At 43.3% G+C, this 26,214-nt stretch overlaps 1 protein-coding gene across 1 annotated transcript in view; it reads left to right on the plus strand.

Moving 5' to 3' along the window:
• PCSK5 (proprotein convertase subtilisin/kexin type 5) overlaps window positions 1-25,966 on the plus strand; it is a 1,225,695-nt gene extending 1,199,729 nt beyond the window's left edge. Inside the window, exons 35-37 of the mRNA XM_069229360.1 lie at window positions 9,295-9,395; window positions 14,993-15,176; window positions 22,084-25,966. Coding sequence (XP_069085461.1) covers window positions 9,295-9,395; window positions 14,993-15,176; window positions 22,084-22,496 — 698 coding nt within the window. The 3' untranslated portion in view covers window positions 22,497-25,966. The remainder of the gene's footprint in view (window positions 1-9,294; window positions 9,396-14,992; window positions 15,177-22,083) is intronic.
• The last annotated feature ends 248 nt before the right edge of the window (window positions 25,967-26,214 follow it).

The raw sequence follows: 26,214 nt of genomic DNA on the forward strand, positions 1-26,214 counted from the left end.
AGGGACACCTTCCCGCACATAAACAATCAAACCCCTCAACGCAGACATCATTGCACAATGGTGCAAGGATGCCTTCGTTGGCGCTAGGCAGCTCAATTTTAATGCCAACACAGGAGGAAACACAGAGGTGTGCTGTAGTCTAATAAATACGGCGCATCCCTGCATTTCTAAAGTGACGCAGCGATACACTGCCAATCGTGGCGCAGCACCGCACTGCGCCACTTTTTAGTAAATCTGGCCCTTAATATTTCTCACTTCTAGAGATAAAATCAAATAATTTAAGACGTTATGAAAAAGAGAGAGAGCAGTAGAGGAACTTTCTTTGTTGTTGGCGTATGCTTGTGATGTCTGCCATTGTTCCTGGAACCTCAGAAGCCAGATACTACTGGGAGCTCACTGCATTGCTAAGTATCTCCTTGCTAAGTTAGGCAGGGACTTTTGAACATTCAAGACTTATATTGGCTGGTGTGGATTAGAACGTTTAGATTCTGCTGCTACACATATCAGTCACGATGTATAAAATGTCCCACCAGTGTTCTATCTTTTAAAGGAGGGGTCAGGCTTTATTTTATGAAACCTGGTCAGTAAATTATGGAAGTTAATTTGCGTCTGTAAATATTCTGTATATGATTCTGTTATTTGTTTTATTGACTTATGCTAGGCAAAGAATTTCAGGCATTGTTTTTTTTTAAACAAACTTTATTGAGTTTTGTTAGGAGTCTATTAGCACATGCATGGCAGAAATATATCGACGCATATCATAGCATAAAAAAATTAGGTAGTAATTACACCGTGAGGTAAATATTCCATAGCATACTACACATTTATCATACCACATTTTTCAAATCACTTGCAATTCTGTTATAGCGAGTGTATAGCTCTCAATTTTCGGGTGCTTACAACGTATGAATGAATTGGCAGTAAGAAATGAAACAAAAGGAAAGGAAACAAGGGACACCAGCCTAAACCCCAAACACCCTTCCATAACCCCAAGCTGTCATCTCAGAACTCTGCCTTTAAGATCTATGTTGTACCTAGGTGGGAAGTTTATGTGTAAGTAACTCCTGTACATGAATCCAGTGCTTAATTTGTAAATAAAAATGCGCTGGTGCCCAAATCTCTCCTTTTAAACACGTGGCTGCTGCAATTATATGGGTAAGCACAGAATACTGAGACAATGTAATCTAGAAGCCATCTCGGGCCTCTTCTTCCATTAACAGCCACTCCCTGCCCCTTCAACTCACTCTTGCAGCTTTCTGCTTTCTCCCTTTGTGACGCTTTTTCGTCTTTCTCCGTCTTTCCCGTATGCGTCTTGTGCTCACAGAAAATGCTTGAGGCAGAAAAATAAGTGCCGGCCCGCACCGGAAACAAGAAGCACAAATTAAGCACTGCATGGATCTATGAGGATGACACTACATAGGATTAGAATGTGCTACAAATGAGCACGTTAAACTCAAGAACTTGCAGTGGAATAATATCTTATTCGTCAGTGTAACACGAGCTCACAGACATGTGGGTGTGACCCCAACACAGAGTAGGATGGACCCTTAACAGTAGTCTCCCTAAAAGTGTGTGTGTGGGGGGGGGCTAGGCTGAGGTATTGAAAAAGGTGACACCCTCGGTATTTGTAAAACAGGGAGAAGAACGTAATGTCAGCAGCGTCATAGGGGGGCGAACAGCATGTACATCAGTATAATACTCAAGGAAGGCATTATCCTCTTGAGATTTAAAAGTTTTGAGCATATCATTCCGTATCATGGCAATGGGGTGTTTCCACAGACCGCAGTATTCCTCTCTGCGCAAGGCATAGCTCAGTGCGATGCCCAGTGTATCACCTCCTTTGCCACCAAGACCAGGGGGTGGAGTAGGGGACTTCCAGTGTCTTGTTATGAGTCGGTTCGCTAAAAGGAGCAACAAATCCACAAATTGTGCCACAATCTAAAAACGTTTATGTCTAGGATATAAAACCCCACAGGCACTGTTCAACATAATCCCAGTGTGGGTAGAACCCGGCAGCGCGGTCCGTGTGTCTGACCAGTAAGAGGTCACCAAAGGGCATGCCCACAACATGTGAAGAAGTTCCGCAGCCTCTGTGTGACATCAAGGGAAGCTGCAGGGAATATTGAGTGAAGTGTCCACCGTGTGAGGTATGCTCTGTGTAGGATTGAAAATTGTATATATTTAACAAGTGAATTACAAGAGATCCTGCTTGGTTATTCAAAAATACAGAGTCACTCCTTATCGCCAGGTCTTCTTTCCACTTACCCCGCAGGGTCTCCAGGGGTGCATTTAAATGTGTAAGTAAACCCCGATATAGCCATTTAATTAAGCGTCTGCCATGGCCCATGATATGTACCTCATGGATAAGTGCATGTGTACAGGGTTCACAGCCCAGAGGGGCCCAGTGTTTGCGGATATATCTGATAATGCTAGTGTGTGTCAAAAAGGTGATTCCGGTATACCAGGGAGCTGAGCAGATTCCTGATGTGCCATCAGTGTGTAGTCCGTGAAAAAGCTGCCCACCGTCTTGATCCCGGCACTTTCCCTGAAGACAGTCTGCTTGCTGTGAGCTTATGTAAAAAGGGTGGTAATCCCCTCAGGGGGCACATTGATGTAGCGGAGGATGCATTTCCAGTAGGCAAGAGTAATACGGAGCAACAGGGGCATCTCAGCATGTGATGTGACCTCTGGTAGGTCTGTCTGGCTAGTTGTATTTCATATGAACTGAATGGCAGAGTAGCCCTCAAACTGCTATTTGTAATTGAGAATGCATGGGACTTGCCATGATCTACCCTAAGGCACAACAGGTTGCCAAACGACTGGATTACATTGGAGAAAGGTGTCAGATCCCTGGCACAGTCGTGAATGTATAAGATCATATCATCAGCATACATGGAGACGGCGTGTAGTGTGGGGCCCCCAGTCAAGAGCGCTCTGCTTGATGTGTTGCTCAAAGATCTCGCTCGCTAAGAATAATAATAATAGGGTTGATAGCATAAATCCCTGCCTGGTTCCATGGGATACCAGGTATTGTAATGATATGTGATACATCTTTGCTCGTACAGTTGGATTAGTGTACAAAAGTCTAACCCATCGCATGTAAGCAGGAGGAATATTAAACTTTGCCAGGTCAGAAAACATAAACCTCAGCATATTGCGTGCCTGTTGTAGGTCCAGGAAGAGGCAGCCCCCCGCTGGATACCGTTCACACACCTCATCCATGATCTGGTATAGGCGAGGTATATTTAATGAAATATTCCGCCTTAGGGAAAATCCACATTGATCAACATGAATCAGTTGTGGGAGAAAAGGGAATAAGTGTGCCGCTAAGACTTTACTCAGTATATTGTATTCAGTGTTTAATAGAGATAAAGACTAGTAAGAGGACTTATCTTCTGGGTCACAGCTCAGTTTTGGCAAAGAGGTGACCAAGGCCTGTCTTGTGGTGGGTGGCAGTGAGCCGCCTCAAACCACGCCTAATGGAGCTGATCCAACTGTGGTGCCAGTCGGGGGGTGAACGTGGCATAAAATTCGATCGGTATCCCATCTGTGCAAGGCATCTTATCATGGGCCAGCTTGTTAATAGCATGACGCAGTTCCCCCTGCATTAATGGTGGCCCCAATCTCTCCCCATCTGTTGCAGACACCCTGGGTAATTGTAACACATCGAGAACGAAAGTAATGTGCAGTGTCATGAGGGATGAGCGGCATATAGATCAGTATAATACTCACGGAATGCCTCATTAATGTCCAACTGAGTGTTACGATGGTCATGTGTGGGTGTAAGCATAGACAGAATAGCTGTAGGTGGCAATACTGGTTAATCATGTGTGCAAGCAGTACACTAGCTTTGTCCCCAGCTACATTTGTTTTCTGTGCGCAAGCTGCATAGTCGATAACCAGCAGGCGTTTAAGGAGCTTCACATATTTAATTCTAGCTTCCTGTAAGTGGTCCATACAGGTATCATCCACCACCGCAACTCGTTCCAGTGACCCCAATTAGCTCTCCATGCAACAAAGGTAATTGAGCACCCACTAAGGTATTAATAGACACACTCCGTACCACCTTCTTGAAAGCTTCCCACTCTAGCAGAGGGAATGATGCAGTATTAAAGTTTTCCTCAAAATATGAGCTATATTTACAAGCAGCTTGCGCTGCTGGTGCGTCACTTATTTTGACGAACTGACAGTGCAGGCTGCAGGTCCATATCTACAGGCCACCCAAAGCCACTTTGCGTGGCTTTTCATGGCCTTGTATAAAAGGTGTAAGGCAACGCAGCGCAAGTGACTGTGTTGCTTCAGTCTGCAGTTCCATGGGTGTTGCAGTCGGTGTTCCCACACAACACACAAAGATTTTGATGCATTCCTAGATTTACAAGGATTTGTAAACCTGGGGATGCTTCAAAAGCCTACGCTTCCCCAGGGGAGATGTAAGGGAGGTGCAACGAGGAAGAATACCTTTATTTCTCGTTTTTGCCTTTTTCTATTTGTGCTTAATACACAGAAGTCCCATCCTGGGGCATCCACACCCGCTGGAGGAACCCCCGTTCTCATAGGGGATAATATTATATTGGCTTTCCAAAGAATGCCTGAGCTGAGTGAAGGATATTAGTATGGCATGCACCACATGAGGGGGCACATAGCAGGTCATGAGCCCTATAAGCAGACCCCAATCATGCCCACCATACCATGCAAGATGTGTCCTTCCCTGAGCGTTTCGGAGAATAGTCAAATTTTGACAGTAAACCGGCAAAAAGGGGCCACGTGTCTACCCCAGCACCTTGGTGCACAGGCACAGTTAAGTTGGGACGAAAACACTAGTGGCTTCAGAGGATGCCATCAGTTGTTTGTGGCATCATGGAGGGGAAAAGAGCCACACTAGAATTAGAATCTGAATCCATGGCATTGTCCGCTGAGGAGGTGGAGTGGAGCATCAGTTGTTGCGTTCTGATGGATGATACTGATGCAATCGTAGCCTGCCTGCCTTCTAGTGCCTGCTGCGGGGATGGCATCACTCCAGATACCGCCTGGCAGGTAACCCCAGGGTCATGCTGTCGAGGGGGGTCGTCAAGGGTTTTGCGATGGTGGTCCAGACGGAGGATGTCATCGGGCATATGGGAATTGTAGCTCCCGACAGTCCCATGTGGTCTCTGGTGTGTCAAAGAAGAGGGTATGCTGGTTGTGCATAACTTTCAACCTGGCTGGAAACATAAAAGCGTAGGGTAAATCCTCTGAATGCAGCTGTTTTTTTAGCGGCCTGGAAAGAACAGCGTTGACGCTGGACCGCCAATGTGTAGTCTGCAAAGAGGGAAACAGGTGTATTATTCACAGATATGGGGACATTTTCTCTGTCTTTTTGAAGCACCACATCTTGGTCTCTAAAGTTCAGGATACGAGCCGCAATGGGTTACTATGGGTCACGTTGGTACTCCAGGAGGTGGACGGCGTGCTGGAACTCAATGTGCCGATTTTACTGTAAGCAGTGCCACTTAGATTTTCTTCCAGTTCTCTATATATTGTGTAGTGTTAGAACCTTCTGTATTCTCAGGCAGTCCAATAATAAATACATTGTTACACATACTTATCATTCAGCATCCTATGCCTGGTCATGTAATGTGGTGATCTGCTTGTGGAGATTGGCGAGGATGGTGGAATGCTCCGTCTGTTGAGGAGTCAGAGAGGTCAAGGTTGTTTCGGTAGCTAATACTTTATCTGACAGTCATCTCTAAGGAGGCCTAAGCCTGGGGCAATTGTGCTAACACAGTGCTCAATGGTTGCCCTGGAGTCATGGATTTCTTGTAGGAAAATGGCCAATTTGTCAAGGTGTGGGGGGAGTCGGCCTTTGTGGGTGGACCGTAGACCTCTGAAGTTAGGATAGAGGAATTGTCAGATTGACAGAATGAGTGGGCTGGGAAGCACTGAGACTCGACAGCGGTTCAGTTAAAGTTTCTCATCCTGGGAAGCAGCCACATGGGGGGACTCTCAAGGTAACATCAACCAAAGAGGAACTGCCATGCGTGGGGCCAGGTGGCACCACTGCTGCAGAATCGTAAATACAGCATAGGCTGGGAGTAGCACTATTCAATGCCTGCTGCCAGGAGTTGCCCCGCCCCCCCCCCCCTTAGGTCACACTTGGTACTGGCTGAATATTGTGTAGATTCAGCATACAGTTGGTTTGCTGCAAAATAATTTGAGACAAAGCCCTGGGGTAAAATCCAGTTATGGTGTGTGAAACCACAGAGGCTCACCACAGGCAGAAGAGCCGCAGGAGTGGCTATCAGTGCATATTGTATCACAACAGGGGGTCATGTCACTCCATGGGCAATCCCATCAACGCCCCAGAGGCTGCAAGGGTACTCACTTAGGTAGTGCTGAAAGCCCCTTGTCTCCTCTAGGGCTCCATAAACCTTGCAGATGACCACGATTACACCTCACATAACCTGGTCTAAACTCAGCAAGTCAGGCCATCCTAGCCCCTCCGTACAGCGGCCCCCTCCTCCAAGGTCACCCAGGCCGACACATTCTCACATGGGGTATAGAGGCAAGGCCCGACCTCAGATCTCCAGACTATTTCCGCATCTCTGATGTGGCTTTCCCATGGCCGTACACCATAGGGCCAATCCTTCAGGGCCTCCGTCACCAACTGCATACCTAGGAGCCCTCTTGGCTGAAATTCACAGCCACACCGCTCTTAGTCAGGCACATGGGTGAGCAACTGCCAGGCCTGGATGAAAATGGAACCCCTAGCAGCAGCCAGGATCAGGAAGTCAGATCCCCAGGGGATGGTGGGGGGGCACTATTCAAAAGATTAAAACTGTCATAGCCCCCTTTCAGGCCATAGATGTTGGCAGATTCAGAATGTGTCCTGTTCACTCTACAGGAGGATCAGGGAGGTCTGTTTGCCATCTTCAGTGGCTAGCCACGCACCTTAAGGAATTTTAAGCACTCGAGGATGGGATACAGGTTTGTGCTGGAGATTTGAATTATTCAAGGCGCTGGAATCTCTCCTGCTCAATATGTCATTTCACAGGCAGTTGTTCACCAGGAGGAAGAATGGGGTGACTAACTGGTCTCTTCTAGAGGCAAGTGTTTAGAGCCTGCTTAGTGAGTCAGGGACTCTGTGGTCTCTATGTTGTATACAACCCTGCTTTAGCATCCTACTTGTGGAAGCCAGGCTCTTATCAGGAACTCCTGAGTTCTCTGATGCAGGAGGACAATCTAGGAGGACTATGGTGGCTGGGGCCCTGTGATAAATATGCTGGGGACCTTGAGGCATCAGCATAGGATCTGAGCATCACACAGTCATTGGCCGGCCAGCTTTCCAAATGGAAATAGAGGTGGATATGCAAAGCAGCTATGTAGATCACACCGATGGGCAGATCTCTAACAGGGCACAAATGTGATCATCTAGCTGCAGCATTTAAGGCTGTGTTTCAATGTAAAGTGCGGTATAAGGTCATGGTCGGAAGGCACTTGATGGTCCTTAGAAAAAACTTCCATTTGAAATTCCTTTAGTCTTTATCACATGGAGGGGCTTTAGTGTCTGCACTCGGATAATCTTGTTTCAAGCTGGGCAGCTAATGCGTTTCCACTCTTAATAGTTCTCACAATTCGAAGTCCTCAGAGCAAAACTGTCAACATCTGGAGCTAGGGATTTGGGCTGAATTTAAGCCGATATTCTATACTCCAGGTAGTCTCACTCCTCTACTGTTTGCAAAAGATCTTTTCCACTGTCTTGGATTTTGTTCCTTATGCCTTCAAGGAAAGCATGCAAAATATTCTGCCTCTGGTATCAGTATTTCTCTACACAGGTGTAGAGAATGTCTTCCAAGTCCAAAGGGGAACTCTGAATAAACCAAAGGGTGCTGGCTATATCCCAAAACAGGAGCAGGCTTCCTCCCAGCTCATCTCTCAGATTAAAGTTGGCTCCAAACTTTGGAGGGAGTCAGTCACTTAAAATGCATTGTCTTCAGACCTGACACAGCTCCATGGCAACCAGCGACCAATAGGAACTTTGACTCTGATGTTGTACCTTGTAACCAGAAGGCTTCTTCCCAGTCAGAGGTTGGTGAGGGAACCCACTTCTTGAGCTGGACAGGGCACATGATTAGGGGAATGGATAGGCAGTTAATTGCTTTATGTGACTGTGTGGCTTTAGCCTTGCTCTTGGCCACAGGTTTTTATTCAGGCAATCCCTGTTTCAGGCCAAAGGTTGACCTGCTAGAATTTGCATGTTCCAGGAAAGTCTAACACAAAGCGACGTACCTTTGCTCTGCATGTTCATGTGATTTTTAAACTTCTCACATATATCTGGCCTTATGATGGTTTTGGAAGGGATTATGAAAGGAAAGAGCAGCCCAAGGGGAAAGGAATGGAAGGTTGCTACTCTTAAAGCAGCGCAAGGAGGTAAAGTATGCAGAAGATATACACAAAACACTATCTGAGCTACTACAGAGACCAGAAGCAAGGTAGTATAGAAAGTATGAGACTGGAAGTTTGTAAATATAAACAAAGTGAAATGTGCACAACTAGCTAACAAACTAACAATAACTGGAGGTCAAGGACAGGCAAGGAGGTCTGGCATCGCCAGATTAGAGACTAAAGACAGCAGGAAGTTACAAACAAGTCTTCTCAGCCTATGTTCCAGGATCTAGAAAAATATCCTCCTCCCTCCCCCCAATTCACAACAGCCCCAACTCTCCGACATTTCAGGAAGAAACTGAAAACTCAACTCCTCAAGGAAAACTACTGATAAAGCTGACTTATAATTTCACAAGCACTACCAACTTCCTATGTCCTCTCCTTCCCATTTATCCCAACTGGGGCTTGCCCTCTCTATAGCGCTCCATTCCCAGCAAGCTAGGTTTATCCTTTAGTAATGCGAAAACTTAGATACAGACACGCAGGCATACATACATTGATTCTGATATGATGAAAAATATTTTCCGGCCAATATTTTCAAAGAGGAGTTCGAGGCAGCCCTTCCACCTACACAAATGCATCTATTTACAAACTTCTATTGTTGGAATCTAATGATAAGTAGCATGTTAAAAGCTAGGGAAACTAATACAGAGAGTATGACACATGTATAGCTGAATCACCCAATATGATTTTTTCTCTAAATGGAGAATTCCATGGATGTAATACAATCATACGTACCATTTTCTGTTGTCATCCTCCATTTAGTACAAATGTATTGTTCAATTTAATTTCTATAGGAATGCTTTGGTGTAAAGTAAATCTAACACAGGCTAAATTTAACATAACAAATGTTATTCTTATTTGTTTTCTAAGGAAGAGGAGCGATTTCTTGCACATCCTGTGTCTGGAGTTATAAACTTGAATCACACAGCTGCATTTCACTTTGCATGGCAGGCGAATACCTGATAGAAGAGGTAATATTTATTGGGAAATTGTATCTGTGTGGAGATGTGTATAGTATGCACTAAACAAACACTGTTGTGTTGTGTTCTGACATTATTTTGCCTTTTTACGACCTTCACATTTGTTGCTGTTATAGTTGATCCATAGATCCTTAGATGTGTTTCCTGAGACAGATGATGTCATTGAGGGACTGGTGGGTGGCCCGTCAGCCTGGTAGGTCAGCACACATGCCAGTGGTGTAACACAAAGTGATGGGGTCCACCTGCAGAATAAGATGAAAGGCCCCTGAGTCTAGCATATCTCACAGATATTCATTTAATGTGTCCTGAATGTCGGCCCCCTGATTGGTTCGGGGCTCTCTGAAGGTTTGGGGCCGCCACTGTGCTGCAGGGGCTTCAGGATCCAATGCTGGTCCCCTGGCAGATACCATGCTTGAAGGGGAACTCTCAGCCTTCAGCGAAACCACAGTCATGGCGGTTGCACTAAAAGCACAGCAGCATACCAAGTGGGTGCAGTATTTGGCTGGCACTGCAGCGCATACTTTATGTTTTTTCTAATATAAATTCTCAAATCGGACATTTGTTCAAGAAAAACAAAAAAGCAATGGCCATGACTTGTAGACATTATTCTCCTTGCGAGTCAAGACCATTTATTAATTTCCTTGCTCAGCCATCACGCCTCGTGGATGGTACCCAGTGGGAAAATTCAGTGCCTGTCACCCGGCCTCAAGAAGCGCAGTAGGGCCTTCACTGTGACCTGGTGTGATGGTTCACAGTCGAGCACGTGTGAGGGTGGAGGCATCTGAGGCTCTGCTGTCAGAAATCACGCAGTTGACCCACCTCTAAATGAGGCTGGCTAGGTGGGCTAGTTAATGGTTGCAAATGCTCATTGTTCTTCTTGGGAACTTTCAAGCCTCAAGACTCGCTCAGATACCCCGTAAAGAATATTGTTTGTTAGCAGGTGAACCGCACCAGGTGAAAGATCATTCTATTAAAACAATACAGAAATGCTTATTGGGAACAACAATTTCTGTATAGGTTACATGTAACTGTCAGTGATGCGAAAGCAGGTGGGATCTTGTAGGTATAATCACACTCTAAGGTATAAATAAGATACACTGTAAGAGACTAGACAGTATGTTTCAGCGATATGTGGGCTGATCAAAAACAGTTATAGTTAAATGGGACACTGTGACTAGAAGGTATGAAAAGGGTGTCTATGCAGTACTACGCTACAAATAGGTGAAAATGAGGGGGTGTCCGGTGCTCACAGGTGTGCTCTTTGTACTCATGCAATGTGTGTAATACAGAGGGGGGCACATGAGAGCCTTTGGCTCCATCTGTAAAAGCAGAGTGATCAAGAAGAAAATAAATATGTGTGCCCACTGTGCTCCTCCATCCTTTGATAATACACTTCTAGGTCTTCTAGCTTCTGCTCTAGTAATTTCAACAGATGAGCAATCTAAGATTCCGAAAATCTTTGAGAATCCAACATGAATTGGGAACAAAATTATCAATTATCCATCTGTGCGTCATAAAGAGACTAACGTAAGTCCCTTCTGAAGTGGAAGAACATCAGCATAACTATCAATGTGGTTGCTCTAAGGCGAGTTTGCATGCTCAGACCCTTGAATTTACTGAACATGGTCAACAGTTTGCACATTTAGAGGCCTTTAATCATTTATCTGTTTAGAAGTATACTGACCAAAATGGTCAGCACCTGTGAGTTAGCAGCATGGTTTATAAAGACCTGGGGGCATATCTATGAGCCACGAGCGCCAACTTGCGCCATATTAGCATAATTTTTCTTTTTTTTACACTAATATGGCCCAACGAGGCCAAAATCCTCGCACCACATGTACAAAGTGGCGCAATGCATGCATTGTGCCACTCTGTAACCCTTTGCACCACATTATGCCTGCGCCAGGCATAATGAATGCAAAGGGGGCATTCCCCCGTTAGGGGACCAAAAAAAATGGCGCAAGTAAATCTAAGAGATTTCCTTGCATCATTTTTTACACTAATTTTAACTTCTGCTCAGAACAGACGTTAAAATGGGACCCCAATTTATAATGGGCTCCACTGTACTCTGCAGGAGTAGCGCCAATATTTTGGTGCTACTCCTACAGAGAACATCAATAACGTCAATAAAAATGATGCTATTGCCCCCTACCCTGTGCCAGGGTGCGCAGTATCTTAGATGGTGGCGGTAGAGGGGTGCTAACTGGCGCAGCGAAAGTGGTGCTGCACTAGATGCAGCGGCGCTGTCCTTAAATACGCCCTCAGGGATGTGAAGCCTGCCTTCCATTATATAGCAACACAAAGCTTAGCACAGGCAGGTAGCTTCGCACAAGAAAATAATTCCAGTCAAAGTGCAATAGCTTTTATTTGAATTATTTAAAAAATGACAAATATTCAAGCTTGGTCCATTTGTTCAACTACTACATTTCTGCCTAATTTTCTCTCCCCTCAGGGTCTATTTCTGAAACGCTACCTATGTGCATTAGCAACATGCAGGACCCTTCTGACTGTATAAGAATTCTCTAAAAATCACAATTAAAACCCTATAGTATGTAATTCCTTACATCAGCAAAAAACCTAAACCTCGTTTTTCTTCCAAGTTTATTTCTTACCTCTTTGAGGCTTTGTGATCTTAAATCTATATAGATTAAGATCCCTTCCATGCTGATACTTACTTGTGCAAGGAAAGCGAGTGTGCTCTCAAAATCACTTCAATCAGTGTAAATGTTACACTTAAAAGGAAAATCTAACAATAAAAGATCCCATTAAAATGATGTGCAAAACCAAAAGAAAAGACAATATTTCATTATACAGTGAAGGTGATGAACATAGGTAAGTTTTTTCCGTTTCTTGAAGGATGATTTTCAGTATCATCAAACGAGGGTTCTTGTGAAATAGCCCTCCAAATTCACACAGGAGAGCCCCCCACCCCCATGATTCCATTAACGGAAGAGCTTTACTGGCCTTAAGGAACCCAAGATGTATTATGCAGAGGGCTACAGAGACAGTAATCAATATAATAACTATGTGATAGTCGAGTCTACTGTACATTGGACATAGATTTATTGCACTGCACCTAGTGCAGCGTCCCTTTCTTGAGCCCATTAGTTCCCCCCTAACCCTACCATGGTAGCACCGTATTTAAAATACAGCACACCCTGGCGGTAGTTAGTGTGACTAGCGTAATAGTTTTTTACGCTAGTCCGGCGCTTTGTAGGATTGCGTAAGAAATTATGACGCTAATCCTGCAAAGCACCCAGAGGACAATTGTATTCAATGGGAGCCTCTGTTTAGCCCCTGCACTTAGCAGACATTAAAAAATGCCAATAACAATGGCGCAAAGGAACCTCATAGATTTTTTGGTGCCATTTTTACGGCTCCCCTAGCGCCGGAACTCCTCCCCCTTGCATACATTAGGCCTGATGTAGGCATAATGTGGTGCAAGGGGTTACAAAGTGGCGCAATGCAGTCATTGCACCACATTGTAAATATGGTGCAGCGTTTTTCCCCTTCAAAAGCCACATTAGCATAAAAAAATGAGCCCATTTTAGCATTGGAATGGCGCAAGGCCAGCATAAGTCGGACTTACCCTGTCTCATGAAGCCTAGGTAGAGCATTTCTGAAATGATTGTTTTCAAAGAACTGCAGGCTCACCTTGACAATCACTGCCTTCTCAGGCTGGTGGAAGGAGAACAATTATCTCCTCGCGTACACTTTGGTTAAGGCCTCCTGCTACGTTGTCCTCTAGTTGCAATAGAAGTACTCCTGAGAACTTAGATGAAAAAGATCTAATCCCACCACCCCTAAATGTTTTCTCCTGCCCATAATGTTAATTTTCCATCTTAATTATAATTCACGCTTAGGTCTTTAAAGCACATCTCCTGCTCCTGGCAGATCTGAAACCTACACTTTCTTCAGTAATTAACAAGATTTTTCCCAACCTGATCAGACAGGCTCTTAAATAAAAGAAATGCAAATATTCCTGTAACCCACAAGCTCTCAAAATATATTCCTGTTTTTTAATCACATGGTTTTACTGAACATTTTTAAAATATTCAATGTGGATTGCACTCCATTTAATTCAAATTCTACATCCTGTATAGCCATTACAGAATGAAATACATTCTTCAGCACCTCTTTTCCAAGTAAATGCTACACATTATTATTGAGATAATTCCCTTATTTTTTGGGGGGGCAAAAATTCTTACTACTCTTACACATTCATTTTTATATTCGTTTTCGATTGTTTCCGTTCAAGGCATTTCGGAACCTGATTTATCCTTTATCATGAGAATTCTTACAGAAACAAACTAGTAAAACACGGTAATAAAACTAGCAAAAAGACTGTGAGAACACTTCTTTAGGAAGTATGCCACAAATCTATCTCCTGTCCTTGGGAACCGTTCCTACAAAACCAGAAAGCAAGCTTGGTGCAGACACCATTAAAAATATGCAGGAATGAATGTAAGCCTAATTCACCGATTCTTCCCCCTCGAAATGAGTAAGACAGTATCGGGACAGTAATAATGATTGATCTAATTAATATTTATAATTTATCTTCCGGTGTTACTTTCACAAATCGAAAATTCTGAATTTGCCATATTATCATTTTTGTTACTAGAATCCCTAACTAATGCTCCTGATAAAGGAAACAAGTTTCCAAAACATATTTAATATTGCGCCTAATAAAATAAACAGCATTTTCCGAAACTTGTCGAACAAAATGAATGAGAACTAAATATGTAGATTTTACAAATTATTTTAGTAGCGTGGGCCTTCACTTGGAACAGATCTGCTGAAACTTTTCACAAGAGTGCTTCAACCCTCTGTGTTTCCCCCCTCCAACCTATTACAGTTCTCCTTGACTAGTCTAAAAATGGGGATTGGTAGAGTATTCGACAAAATCAGTTGCTTTATTATCTGTACAATTCTACAAGCTAATCAACATTGCCTTGAAAACTATTTACCTGGTGCATGTGATCCTGGACCTCTGTGGCATGAATTGACGGCCATTCACAAAATAACAAGGGAAGCAAAGGGTGCATTAGGCATCCTTTGATCGCAAAACACTGACTAAGTTAACCACAATGATGCTGCCAATAGCCCCTCAAGAGCCTCCATTTGGCTGGTGAAGGGTTAAGAAAAGAGCAAGGAGTGGAAAATACAGGAAGGTAACATAGCAATGCAGTCCCTGCCACTTGATTCATGATCCCTGCCTCATAGTATTCACCTTTCCCCACGGCTACCCAAAACTTGAGGTCTATGAATGTAACTCGCTCTGCTGCCGCCAAGTTGAATGCTTGTGTTCCAAAATGTCATCACAGACTTACCTTCAAAGTCTTCATTCCTCTGGTCTTGATTTCAGAATATGGTGGGCTAAAAAAAAAAAATCCTCTCTTTTTGAAAATTTGCACGTGAGAAGCAACATGCCAGCGCCTACTATAATTTCATATAGCCTACCTACAAACGGTCTCAATTTAGGGTAACTCAGAGTTACTTAAAACATACCTTTTCACAAAACTCAAGTTGCCAATCAATCATCTTCCAAATGTCTTTAAAATGATTGTGTCTTCTCTGTTTGCCTCAAGGAACCTAAATTGCTGTGTGGTCCCTGCCACGATTCCTGTGTGGAGTGCAAAGGACCCGGAGCGCTGAACTGTACTGTATGTCCTGCCAGCCATCTGATGTATCTTCAGGAAGGACGCTGTGTGCCGTGCTGCATACAAGACACAATGGAAACAGATGAGTGCTGTGACTGTACAGCTGATCTAGGTAGGGTTCGAACATGGACAACCTGACATGTGGAATATTGTGTTTGTCTCTATCAGGCTGATGTCCTCTACTTTCACAATTGACGAGGATATACACAGTGCTCGGAATCCCTGGATCAGGCCTTCCCAGATTCTAAACCCTTCATGTTGCGTTTTGTGGAGGACAGGGAGTTAGGAATGTCCCTTTGACACAGGATGGACATGTTTCATTTACTGCTATTATCTTTTCCATATCAGCTTTGATCAAAAGTTATGACTGTCTCCACATAATTAGCGTTTGGGGAATTGGAAAAATATAATTACAAATATAATATTGTCTTTGGGAAGGTAAATGTGATAAATAAATAGGTGTTGAGGCTCTTGTTGCCTACTTGTTATTTCACGATTGAAAGGGCTTGGAATGTACTTTGTGCCAGATTGACAAGAAAGTGGGGCATCAACATTGATGCCCCACTTTTCTTGTGCCCCCCTTCCGGCACAAACAATACCATGGATGTGCCGTATTTACAATATGGCGCACCATGGCGCACGTTAAGACAATAGCGTAAACTTTTTGGACGCTATTGCGCCGCTTTGCTGCACTAGCGTCAAAAAGGAGGCCCATTGAGTTCAATGGGTGCGTCCATTTAATGCCTGCTTAGAGCAGGTGTTACAAATGATGCCAAGAATGACGCAATAAAATCTTGTAGATTTCACTGCACTATTTTTGCAAGTCTCTCAATGCAGAATGTCCCCCTTGCATACATTATGCCTGGCACAGGCATAATGTCACGCAAGGGGGGGCAAAGTGGGGCAATGCATACATTTCACCACTTTGGAAATCTGGTGCATCTGAAATTGTCTCATTGAGCCACAATAGCATAAAAAATATGCTAATTTGGCGCAAGGTGGCACTAGGGCCTTGTAAATCTGGCCCTTTGTTTCCTACAGCTCCGTCAGCCTTACCTGGCAAAGTGGTTTGGCTGCGGCTGGCATCTGGTGAATGAATCATATGCAATCTGACTGGTGGTATGGTCAACATGGTCCTTTGGTTTTGTGTCTGAAAATTTGAATATTTGCACTGGCATATGCCAACTCCTAATGCTCACTCTCCACAGCAACTCAATGACCACCCACTTGATAGTAACATATCTTCGCTGTTGGCTTCTACATTCCACCCAACATTTCGCACTCCTAGTTCTATCCACCAAGCTCCCAATGTCTCAACCCTTCCCATAACCAAACACAATCAAATGCACAACGTTTTTGTTTACATAATACACATGGTTTCAATCCAACCATTATCATGTCAAATTGACTCTCCACCAATTCTTAGCCTAGGCAAACACTGATGTCCAGACATCTACTCCTAGTTAGCAACCAACACCTATTACCAAATCATTCTACTTTTCCCTTCCTTCCCACAAAACACCCTCATGTCTGCTCCCCTGCTCTTCATATTCTTTTGCTGCACCCTTACTTTTTGATGTTACCACAACTATGACAGCTCCTTCTTAGTAAAAGAAAAAGGCTAACAGGATGGCAACACTAACCTTGCCACACTTTACCTACTTAACAGTCTTAAACAGAGCCATCACCAAAGGGGACAGAATGATCACCAAAGAGGAGAGAATGCTGATTATTCACAGAATCTCCACCACACTTACCGCTTTTCCATTGACCGAGCCATTGCTCAGCACAGAGGTAATCACATTCAACAACACTCACCCAAACGTCCCACCTCAAATTCTTCTTCCACCACCCAACCTCAATATCCCCCTGCATCACTTAACATTCCAAACTCCTTCACCATTCTGACTACCAACAAGGTGCTTGTAGTAGATATCATTTGGAAATTAGAGGTCTTCAACTTCTGCATTAACAGCCCAAACTGTCAACCAGTTCCTGAGTTAATAAATGTCACACTTTTACACAACCTCAGATTCCTGTCATTCACTACACCAAATCAAATATCACTGTGTGGACCTCCTTCTCGACAACACCATTGCTAGACTGTGGTTCCATCACCAAAATGGAACACTCACTTTTTGTCTTTTTCATCCAAACCCCATACCCACAAACAAACCTGCTGGAGTCCCAATGTGACCCAATCTCCTTTAATATTTTCAGCCATTTGACAACACATTTACTTCATCAAACTCAAAGCCTCTTGTCACCAATGCTGAATGAGGTCCTTACCAAAAAGGTCATAGAGTTGCCCCCTTCATTCCAACACACCAATGCTTATCCCTGTGCAACCTTAACATGTAAATCCCATCACTGTGTCTAGGCAGCCTGATGCAAGTCCAGGACTACAGAGATAATACCAACAATATATTCTAAAATCCCTTGGTCTCAAGGCTAATATTGGAATGATTACACAAATCAAAAGACGTTCATCAGGCTGTCCAATGGTTTCTAACACACCAGTATCACTTCCAAGTTTTGTTTCTCCAAATTCAACAAATTCTTCACAAAGTGCTGATAATTCAAAACAGATCTTGCAGTTCAGGCTTGACTGTGTCGATTCCCAGTGGTTCAGCCATTTGCAAGCATTCCTACCATCAACTTTTGTGTGTTCATGTGCCACCCCAAGTGCAAGGGTATGCTTATACATGGGTCCTATGTTCACCATGCCACTGAAACTGAACTACACCCGACCGATGAGCCCGATGAAATCTGTCTTGGGATGTTGTGTTCCAGTTGCTTGTGTTCCTGATCTGCCAGATCAGGCTGGGCTGTTCCTATTGGAGCAGGGACAAGTCTAATTTGCATACAGCTGGGTCCAAACTGAAGTGGCATAGTGAGCAAAAGATTGATAGGCTGGAATGCTACTCCTAGCAATTGCCAGTGGTTAGACTTATTGTAAGCATTTCTCCCATCACCTTTTGTGTGCTTCATTGGAATTCAAAGAGGCACTGCTCCCAATTAGCAAAATATTGCACCACATCCCTATCCCCACCAAACATTTCCACTTACTTTTCATTTCCTGCCACCTCTTTCAATAGCTATGCCCCTGTACTATCATCACCCAATAGGAAATGTCATCAAATGCTCCCTATCCCTAGGCTAAATTGCAAAACTTTCACATAATCCATGCCCAGGTCCCCCAAAACATCATTCTGTGGCTCTCATTCTGCTAAAGAACTCTTTCCCTATTTTCTGATTTCCTTAAACCTCCAATATCTTGGGGATAATGGTGCCTCTGCTGGATAATCTATACGCCAAAGTAATCCTGTTCAGATTCCAATCAGGTTTCTGGCAAGGTACAGAATGGACTCTGCCCTTATATGAGAGGGCGTTTTATGAGGGCAAGCAAATTCCAACTCCCTGATCATACTCAAGCATCTAAACGTGTTTGTCACCTCTACACAGCTACTTACGATACACTGATAGAAATGATACAAGGGTCTGCCTGTATTTCACAACACACCAAGTATATGACATCAGTGATGGAGAACAAAAGGTCAAACTGAGCCCTTTCATCTAAGTTGGCATCTTAGATTACCACCTGGAGACTGCAAATGGTCCAAAACATGGCATTTAGGCTGGCAATCAGCTTAAAAAAGAAATCACACAAGCCTGAAGATGTTGATTTATCATATTACCCGTGGTAATGGAAGTGACATCATGCATCATTTGGCTCCCAAATACAGGACTAAATGCTTGCCTCTCCACAGCTGAATCTGCAGCTAAGAAGCTTTGGAAAGGGCGAGGAGTAGGTCTACCAAAGGTAAACAATGTTTCTAGAGGCGTTTACATTTGTTTTTCCCATTATTTTCATGACCCTGAAAGCCAGGTCTAGCAAGGACACTGCCAGGGGCTCCAAAGAGCAAAGCGGGGGAAACAGTCTCTGGCAACCCCAGATTGACTTCCTTGTATAGGCATTACCTTTTTAGTTTGCTGACACACAGCACTTGCACAACTACATTTGATAATTGTATGCCCTACCAATAGAGGCTTGACAGAGACAACCCCCATACCTCAGAAGTAAGGTTTAGCCCTTATGCTTCCAAAATATATCTCTGACTTCACACTCCCAGCGATTTCCACATCTAAGTGCTCCGACAGAAGCGAGATGCACTTCACCTTACGAGATCCTACACTCTAGAACAACCTACAGTTTGGCTCCTGTTCCACTCTCATTTCATTAATGAAGGCCGTCCAAACCATGGCCCACTTAGGCCTGTTTAAGTACCAGCCTGCCTAATGTCCTATCACAGCGAATCTGCTTAGAATCATGCCTTATGTCACTCCTACCGTTCCATAGACAACAGACCCCATCCTCTGCCTTTTCAGAACGATTAATGTTATATGCTGTCTGTAGGCACCCGCAATTCAATAGTTGGGACTAACATGTGCACTTAGCTACCTTGCTGCTATGCTGGTATAGGGAGATACCAATGGGGTCTCCTCACTCTCTCAGATGCAATGGTAATGTGTAATTAGACATTTATTTTCTCTTTGCTGAACTGTAGTGCAAAACACTTGAACCTCCTTTATGAAGGCCATTACTGTGAAACTCAGGGCTCTATGCCATGAGCAAGAATTGCATAAGTGTGCATTATTATGCAGAATTATGCTTTTTCTTTTTTCCCCCCAATAGTTGAGAACCACCACACCATGAGAAAGCACCACTAGTGAAATGAATAAATACTGTGATCATCATCAATAATAACCACAAGACATATTGTACCAACAGTATTAGCACAGTGACGTAACATAAGTACATAGGTCCCCCGCCTCAGACCCTGCAGTGCAGGGGGCCCCTGAGCTCCAGAGGGCACCCTCAGCAAAAGTGGAAGGTGGTGGGCTAGGGAGATGGGGGCCTCTCCATGTACCTTGCAGGTGGAGGGGCTACAAGCTTCACTACACAACTGAATTAGCATTTGGGAAAACTTAGCCATATAGGAGAATGGCCTCAAACTATTAACAGTACATTATCACTAATTGTATGCACAGTACAAGGACTAGGAACATGAATCGGGAATGGTAAAATGAATTTTGCCCATAAATTGTGCCAAGAAGTAATTCAGATAATTATTTTTCAGTGAACATTTGTCACAATAGAACAGCATAAGATATCTCAGAAGACTGTAATAGAGAATATTTCTCAATATTAACATGCCAAAAAAGAATTCAGAATAGTGTACTGGATTATGCCACTCCAGATTTCTGGGCCAGAAAGTATATCCTTACATTCCAGTGTGGAAGAATTATGGCCCTGATTTATACTTTTTGACGGTGGCTAGCGCCATACCAAGACACCGGCCGGGCATCATATTTATGGTATTACGCTAGCCGGTGGTAAGGTCCGGCTAGCTTAATAGAAAAGGACGCTAGCCGGGTGCAGGAGGCGTAGGGGGAACAGGGGGTTTAGCGTCAGAGGATGACGCTAGTATGGGCAGAGGCAAAAAAAATGCCCAGACTAGCGTAATTTTTGGAAGTTAAAACCCCATGGACATGACTCCTGCCTCAGTTGACAGGAGTCATGCCCCCTAACCCAATGGCCATGCCCAGGGGACGCATGTCCCCTGGTCATGGCCATTGGGCACAGTGCCATGATACGGGGGGGGCCCAAGTTAGGCACCCCCATGGCACTTTGAAAAAAAATAAAAAATACTTACCTGGACTTACCTGGGATGGATCCCCCCATCCTTAGGTGTCCTCCAGGTGTGGGTGGGCAGGGATGTCCCTGGGGGAAAGGAAGGGCACCTGTGGGCTGTTTCCATGGTTTCTGACCATGGAAAAAGGCACACAGGTCGGTCCTCTAACACCTGCCCATACCCAGGCGTTAAATAATGGCGCTAAGCAGGCTTAGCTCCATTATTTAAGGCCCTCCTCCTCCCGTGCGTGATTTTGGCACGGGAGGATAAACAAGGCACTAGGGCCTTAGAGTCATTTTTTGTCCGGGAACTCCTATTGTACATCTCATTGACGCAAGGTAGTTTTCAGCAGGCAAAAAATGACTATAACTCCAATATTTTAGCGCTAGACATGTCTAGCACCAAAATATAAATATGGAGTTAAGTTTGCGCTGGATTTGCCTAAAAAAAATAACGCAAATCCGGTGCAAACAGAGTATAAATATGCCCCTATGTCTTTAGATTATTGTGCCATGATAACAATGCCCCACATTATTCTTAAAGAAAATGATGCCCCTTAGACATCTGGGGCAACGATAAACAACCTTGGCTGCTTCTGAGTGTACTTTGTGACTATTACTGAATCTTCCACCAGACCCTCTCTCAGGTATCAAGCCCAGCTGTAGCAGAAGTGAGCTGTATAAATTGAACCTGATGGCTCTTTTAGTTGCTTGGGTTGGGAGCAGAGAGTGCCTAATCCTTGGGCCTCTGCTAGGTCTCTCTTGTTTTGTAACAGAGCACCTGCAATATTATGGTCAGCACCATGGCTGAAAGAATGCTGAGACACTAGATCACAGGCAAGGGGAGAGAGAGGTTCACAAATCCTATCCTGGCTCATAAAAATTAAAAAAAACTTAGAATGATATTGAATCAAGGCATGCTTTCAGAGGCGCAACACTCATACATCAGAAACAACATATTGTATATTTAAAAACACATATACTCAAAAAATAAGCACAGCAGAACCACGATTTACAAACTGAAGGTTGAGTTCTGGTCTCATGGGACTGTTGATTTATTTTAATTTTTTTGTACAGGCAGGATTTGTACATGTATTGTCTCTAAGGAAGAAGGATTGTGCCACTAACTCTACACAAAGGCTGAGATCACACAATGTAAACCTTAGAAACTAACAGAAAGTTAACAAAAGTTTGATACCAGTTATGGATTAATGTTTGTAGAAAGCACAACTGCCATTTTGAAGCATTGGCAAGAATACATGTGAGTTGTGCATTTCGAAATACTGTTAGTAGGAATCTAATTATTTTTGTCTTCTCTTGGCAGAGGAGTGTGCCCTGAGGTTTGCCGTACTTCCTCCTCCCGAAAGCAATAAGAAAACAGCTTTGTTCACTGCCACTTCCATCTTGCTGATCCTCACCGTTGGAGGCGTTGTGTTCTTCTGGCAACGGTCCCGCCGCAGACCAAAGACCGTCAGCAAGGCCGGGTACGAGAAGCTGCCTGATCAGTCCAGAGCTTTGCCTTCATACAAGACTAACAGAGAAAGCACCAGCTTTCAACAAGACCAGGTGATTGAGTATAAGGATCGGGATGATGAGGACGAAGAGGAGGACGACGATGAGGACATTGTCTACATGGGCCAAGATGGCACTGTATATCGGAAATTTAAATATGGCCTTCTGGAGGAAGATGAGGAAGAAGAATTAGAATATGACGATGAGAGTTATTCCTTTAGATAGCTTCTGTTGTGAGTCACGTGTTCTCTCTGTGTGCCTCTACCCTCACGTGAAGTCACCTGCTAGAATTGAGGGCAACCGAAATGCTGTTTGTTGTTAGGATATGTGAATCAAGTGCAGGGATATATTTATGTTAAGGAGGTTAACAAGGTACGTCCATAAGACTGATCAATTGAAAACGTCTTTGGAAGGGCAATACATTGTCTGCAGTGCTGCTGGAGATGTTTGTGGGGTATAATGTAACTTTGGAGAGCGCGTGACTTCTGGTTGACGTCCTCGGTACAACGTGGTGGCTATGGCCTACAACTAGATTTACTAACCAACTGAAGGTTTTGTGTTTACTAGCATTCGTCAACACCAAATTGAGTGGTGAAAACAATGACTTTCTAAATTAAACTGCCCACTAGAGCCTTTCCCTCCTACCCTTTGAAAAACAGTTTTTTTCAAGGCATTTCTTCAAATGCTACTATTGGTTAGATGCATTACAGTTTATTTTTCTTCCAAATTTTAGTACTTTTTCATTGCTCTACAACATCAATATCAGCACATGCTTTCATAAAAAAAAAATGTTACTTTCACTGTCATGCTTAAGAATTTCTGTTAAAGTGCCCACAAAAGCAAGAGATCTTAGGAATTCATCAATCCCTTCTAATGCCACACTGCCATGTATTATAACAAAATAATGGTGTTTTCAAACCAAATCCAAAGAATGTCTATTTTATGTATTGTGGGCCTAATGTGCTCTAATTATTAAACACTTACTAGGCAATCTGATTTCAAGTTAGAGTCCATGTACGGAAGGGTGTAGTATGTTATGCAATTTGGACACCATGTCTAAAATGACAAGTTGCCATGATGCACATGTGTGGAGAAAGAAGATGGAGGTCAAACATGAATTTCGATCCACCTCTGTGGCACATGTCCCTTTTCAAAGTCATTAGCCCATGAAGCGAACAACTCAGTGACACAAGAAAACAAACTTTATTTTATCAGTGCAAAAATATTGACAGAGTACAATACTTCAATGTTTTCAGAATCGAGTTTAAAACAAGTATTTCAGGGCAGGCTATACAATTATGTAGCATCTCTTGCTTTTTAAAGAATATCACACACATGGAGGATAAATGTCAGCAACCATATGCAAAATATTTAATCCTCCAATGGCTTGGAACATGTCAACAGATTATTTTGGGGTTAAAACTAGTACAGCATTTCTTAAATAAAATATGATAATTGCGGAAATGCTCTTTTGTTTGAAAGTACTGATTACAATGCTAAATTCCTTAATAGCAGACATCAAAGTCTTCCCATCCAACGTTCGATCTTAAATAATGGAGTCTATAAGATTGTCAACTTTTGGAATGAGTGCGGGCGGTGGGGGAGATACGCCAATAACACGTACTAAACATAAATTAATGGCTCTGGATTGGGTCCATTTCTTGGGCAGTCACTGTGAGGCAAAGCACACACTCCAGCATTACTAGTGTAATGCAGCAACATTATAGAGCCATCACTAGCAAAGGACTGCACAAAGTTACATTTCAGAGTGAAACACACACCTCTATACAGGGGCTGCTTCCACCTAAGGTCGATGGGATCAATGTTGCATTATCAAAGCGCTCAAAGACCAAAGAAAGCCAAATACACAAACTTGAATATATAACATGGTCTATAGCCCACTCGAGCATCTCTATGGGGTTCAAGGATAGCTGTTGTATAGTCCTATGCTGAAAGATGATAACAATCCAAAAGACACTCAAAGAGGGTCGATAATAATATATTCTACTTCACTTAGGTTTGACTCATATGACACCTATGTTGGCACACATTTCCTTAAACAGCCATACAATGGAAAACAGGCCTAAACAGGAAGAGAGACTGAAAGCATCTGTTCGTTATTTAAGAGCTTATTTATTTAAATAGAGAAATGCAAAAAAATATGCAACTGATGTCAGAGGGCCCACAAGGAATGGTTATATTATTCTTCACATCGCATAGCAAGTACTCGCATTTTCTATTCACAGGTCTGTCTCCAACTCCCACATTTTGCTGGTTGGCTCAGTGCCGAAATAGTTTGTCTATTCTTTCATATCCCTGTCTTCGTCTGAATGATTTGTGAAATAATGGCGAGATATCTCGAAATGAGGTTCAGTCACTTTGATTAGTGTCTCAGGGTCACATTTCGGTCAGTTTTGCAACAGTGGAAAGAATTTGAAGGGTACATTTATTTTTGAGCAAGGGAGGGCAGCAACCAAAGCTGGTGCATTGCACAATAAGCAGGAGGCAGCACAACGCTCTATTTCTTAAAAATGAGCCGCAGCTACTGCAGCTCTCTTCGCTGGTGCTTTTCAAGACTGTCTTGCGAGACACGCTATCTTTGCAGCAGTGGCGTAACGGAACTTAAGGTGGGGACCCCCCTGCAAAGTACTTGTAGGGGGCCCCTTCCCCCTGGACCCAGTCAGGGATCTTTTGCCCATTGCACTGTGCTGAAGGGGCACCTGGAGTTCAGGGCGCCCCTTCCCCACCACAGGGCCTGCGGGGACCTTTGTTACGCCACTCCTTTGCAGGGTGTCTGCAAACTGTGTCCCATAGGATTTGTACAGAATACACACCCTTCCAGTGCAAAATCCTATGCATAGACACATTCTGAAATATTCCACATATTTTATGTGCACAGTACAGTGCAGGACACATGCAAGGAGCGGATTTTTTTGACTACTTAAAACATTTCTCCTTGGTTGCGCCTGCTTTCAGGAGGTGTTACTTTTTGGTGTATTGCTCGGTCTGGCCAGCCTAGTGGATTGTGCTTTACCTCAAAAACCGTGTGCTTATGCTGATCCACCCAGGTTATGTCCCCTTGATGCAACATGGCACAAAGCAGCGCAGAGCACCCTTTCGGCTGACACATGGGAGCTGTTCCAGCACAATATACTCCAGCACAAAATACCTTTTGCACTGGAAAGTAATGCCCTTGCAAAACTGTGCACCACTTTGCGGGGGTTAATCCCTTAGTAAATCTGGCCCATAGTGAACAAGTCTTGCATCATTTTTGCTTGTTGCATGAAAAGGAATTGAATACACATGATTTCCTCTAAACAATAGAAAAAAGTGCAGAATCTGGTTGCACTATTTTCCTTTATGAAACAATAGTCTATGTTAAAACAGTATTATATGTGTAAAATAATTTCCACAAAAAACGTGAATCATATTTTGATTTTTTTTCATAATCTGTTCCCTGTTGCAAATTTACGTATTAATCTCATGTTTTATTGCTTATTATTTTTTAAGGAAAAACTAAAGAATAATATACATCCCCCACACATCACTAAACTATGCACAGAGCCATACTGACTCCGGATCCTGCTAATTGCCCCAGAGCATATTGATGAAGAATAAAATAAGCATATCAATGCATGAAAAATATGTTGTTCAAAATGTATGAATAAATTAAAAAATGTTAATTTAAAACCGTTTATTGATCGTAATGCTTGAGTGTTTCTTTTGCAAAGGCGAAAATAAGGCGTTTCCCGGTTACTGCATGAATACCATCCGCATAAGACCATCTGCATAGATAAGGAATGTATTTTAAAAAAGAATTTTAAAAGCTATAGCATTTCATGAAAATTAGGTGAAATTTTAAAAGGGTCAGTCACCTACAGTTCGCTAGACTTATCATATTACTGGAACATGTTAATATAGTATTTATTATAAATATGTAATT

The sequence above is a fragment of the Pleurodeles waltl genome, chromosome 1_1 (genome assembly GCF_031143425.1).
Source record: "Pleurodeles waltl isolate 20211129_DDA chromosome 1_1, aPleWal1.hap1.20221129, whole genome shotgun sequence".
In the NCBI taxonomy this organism is placed as follows: Eukaryota; Metazoa; Chordata; class Amphibia; order Caudata; family Salamandridae; genus Pleurodeles; species Pleurodeles waltl.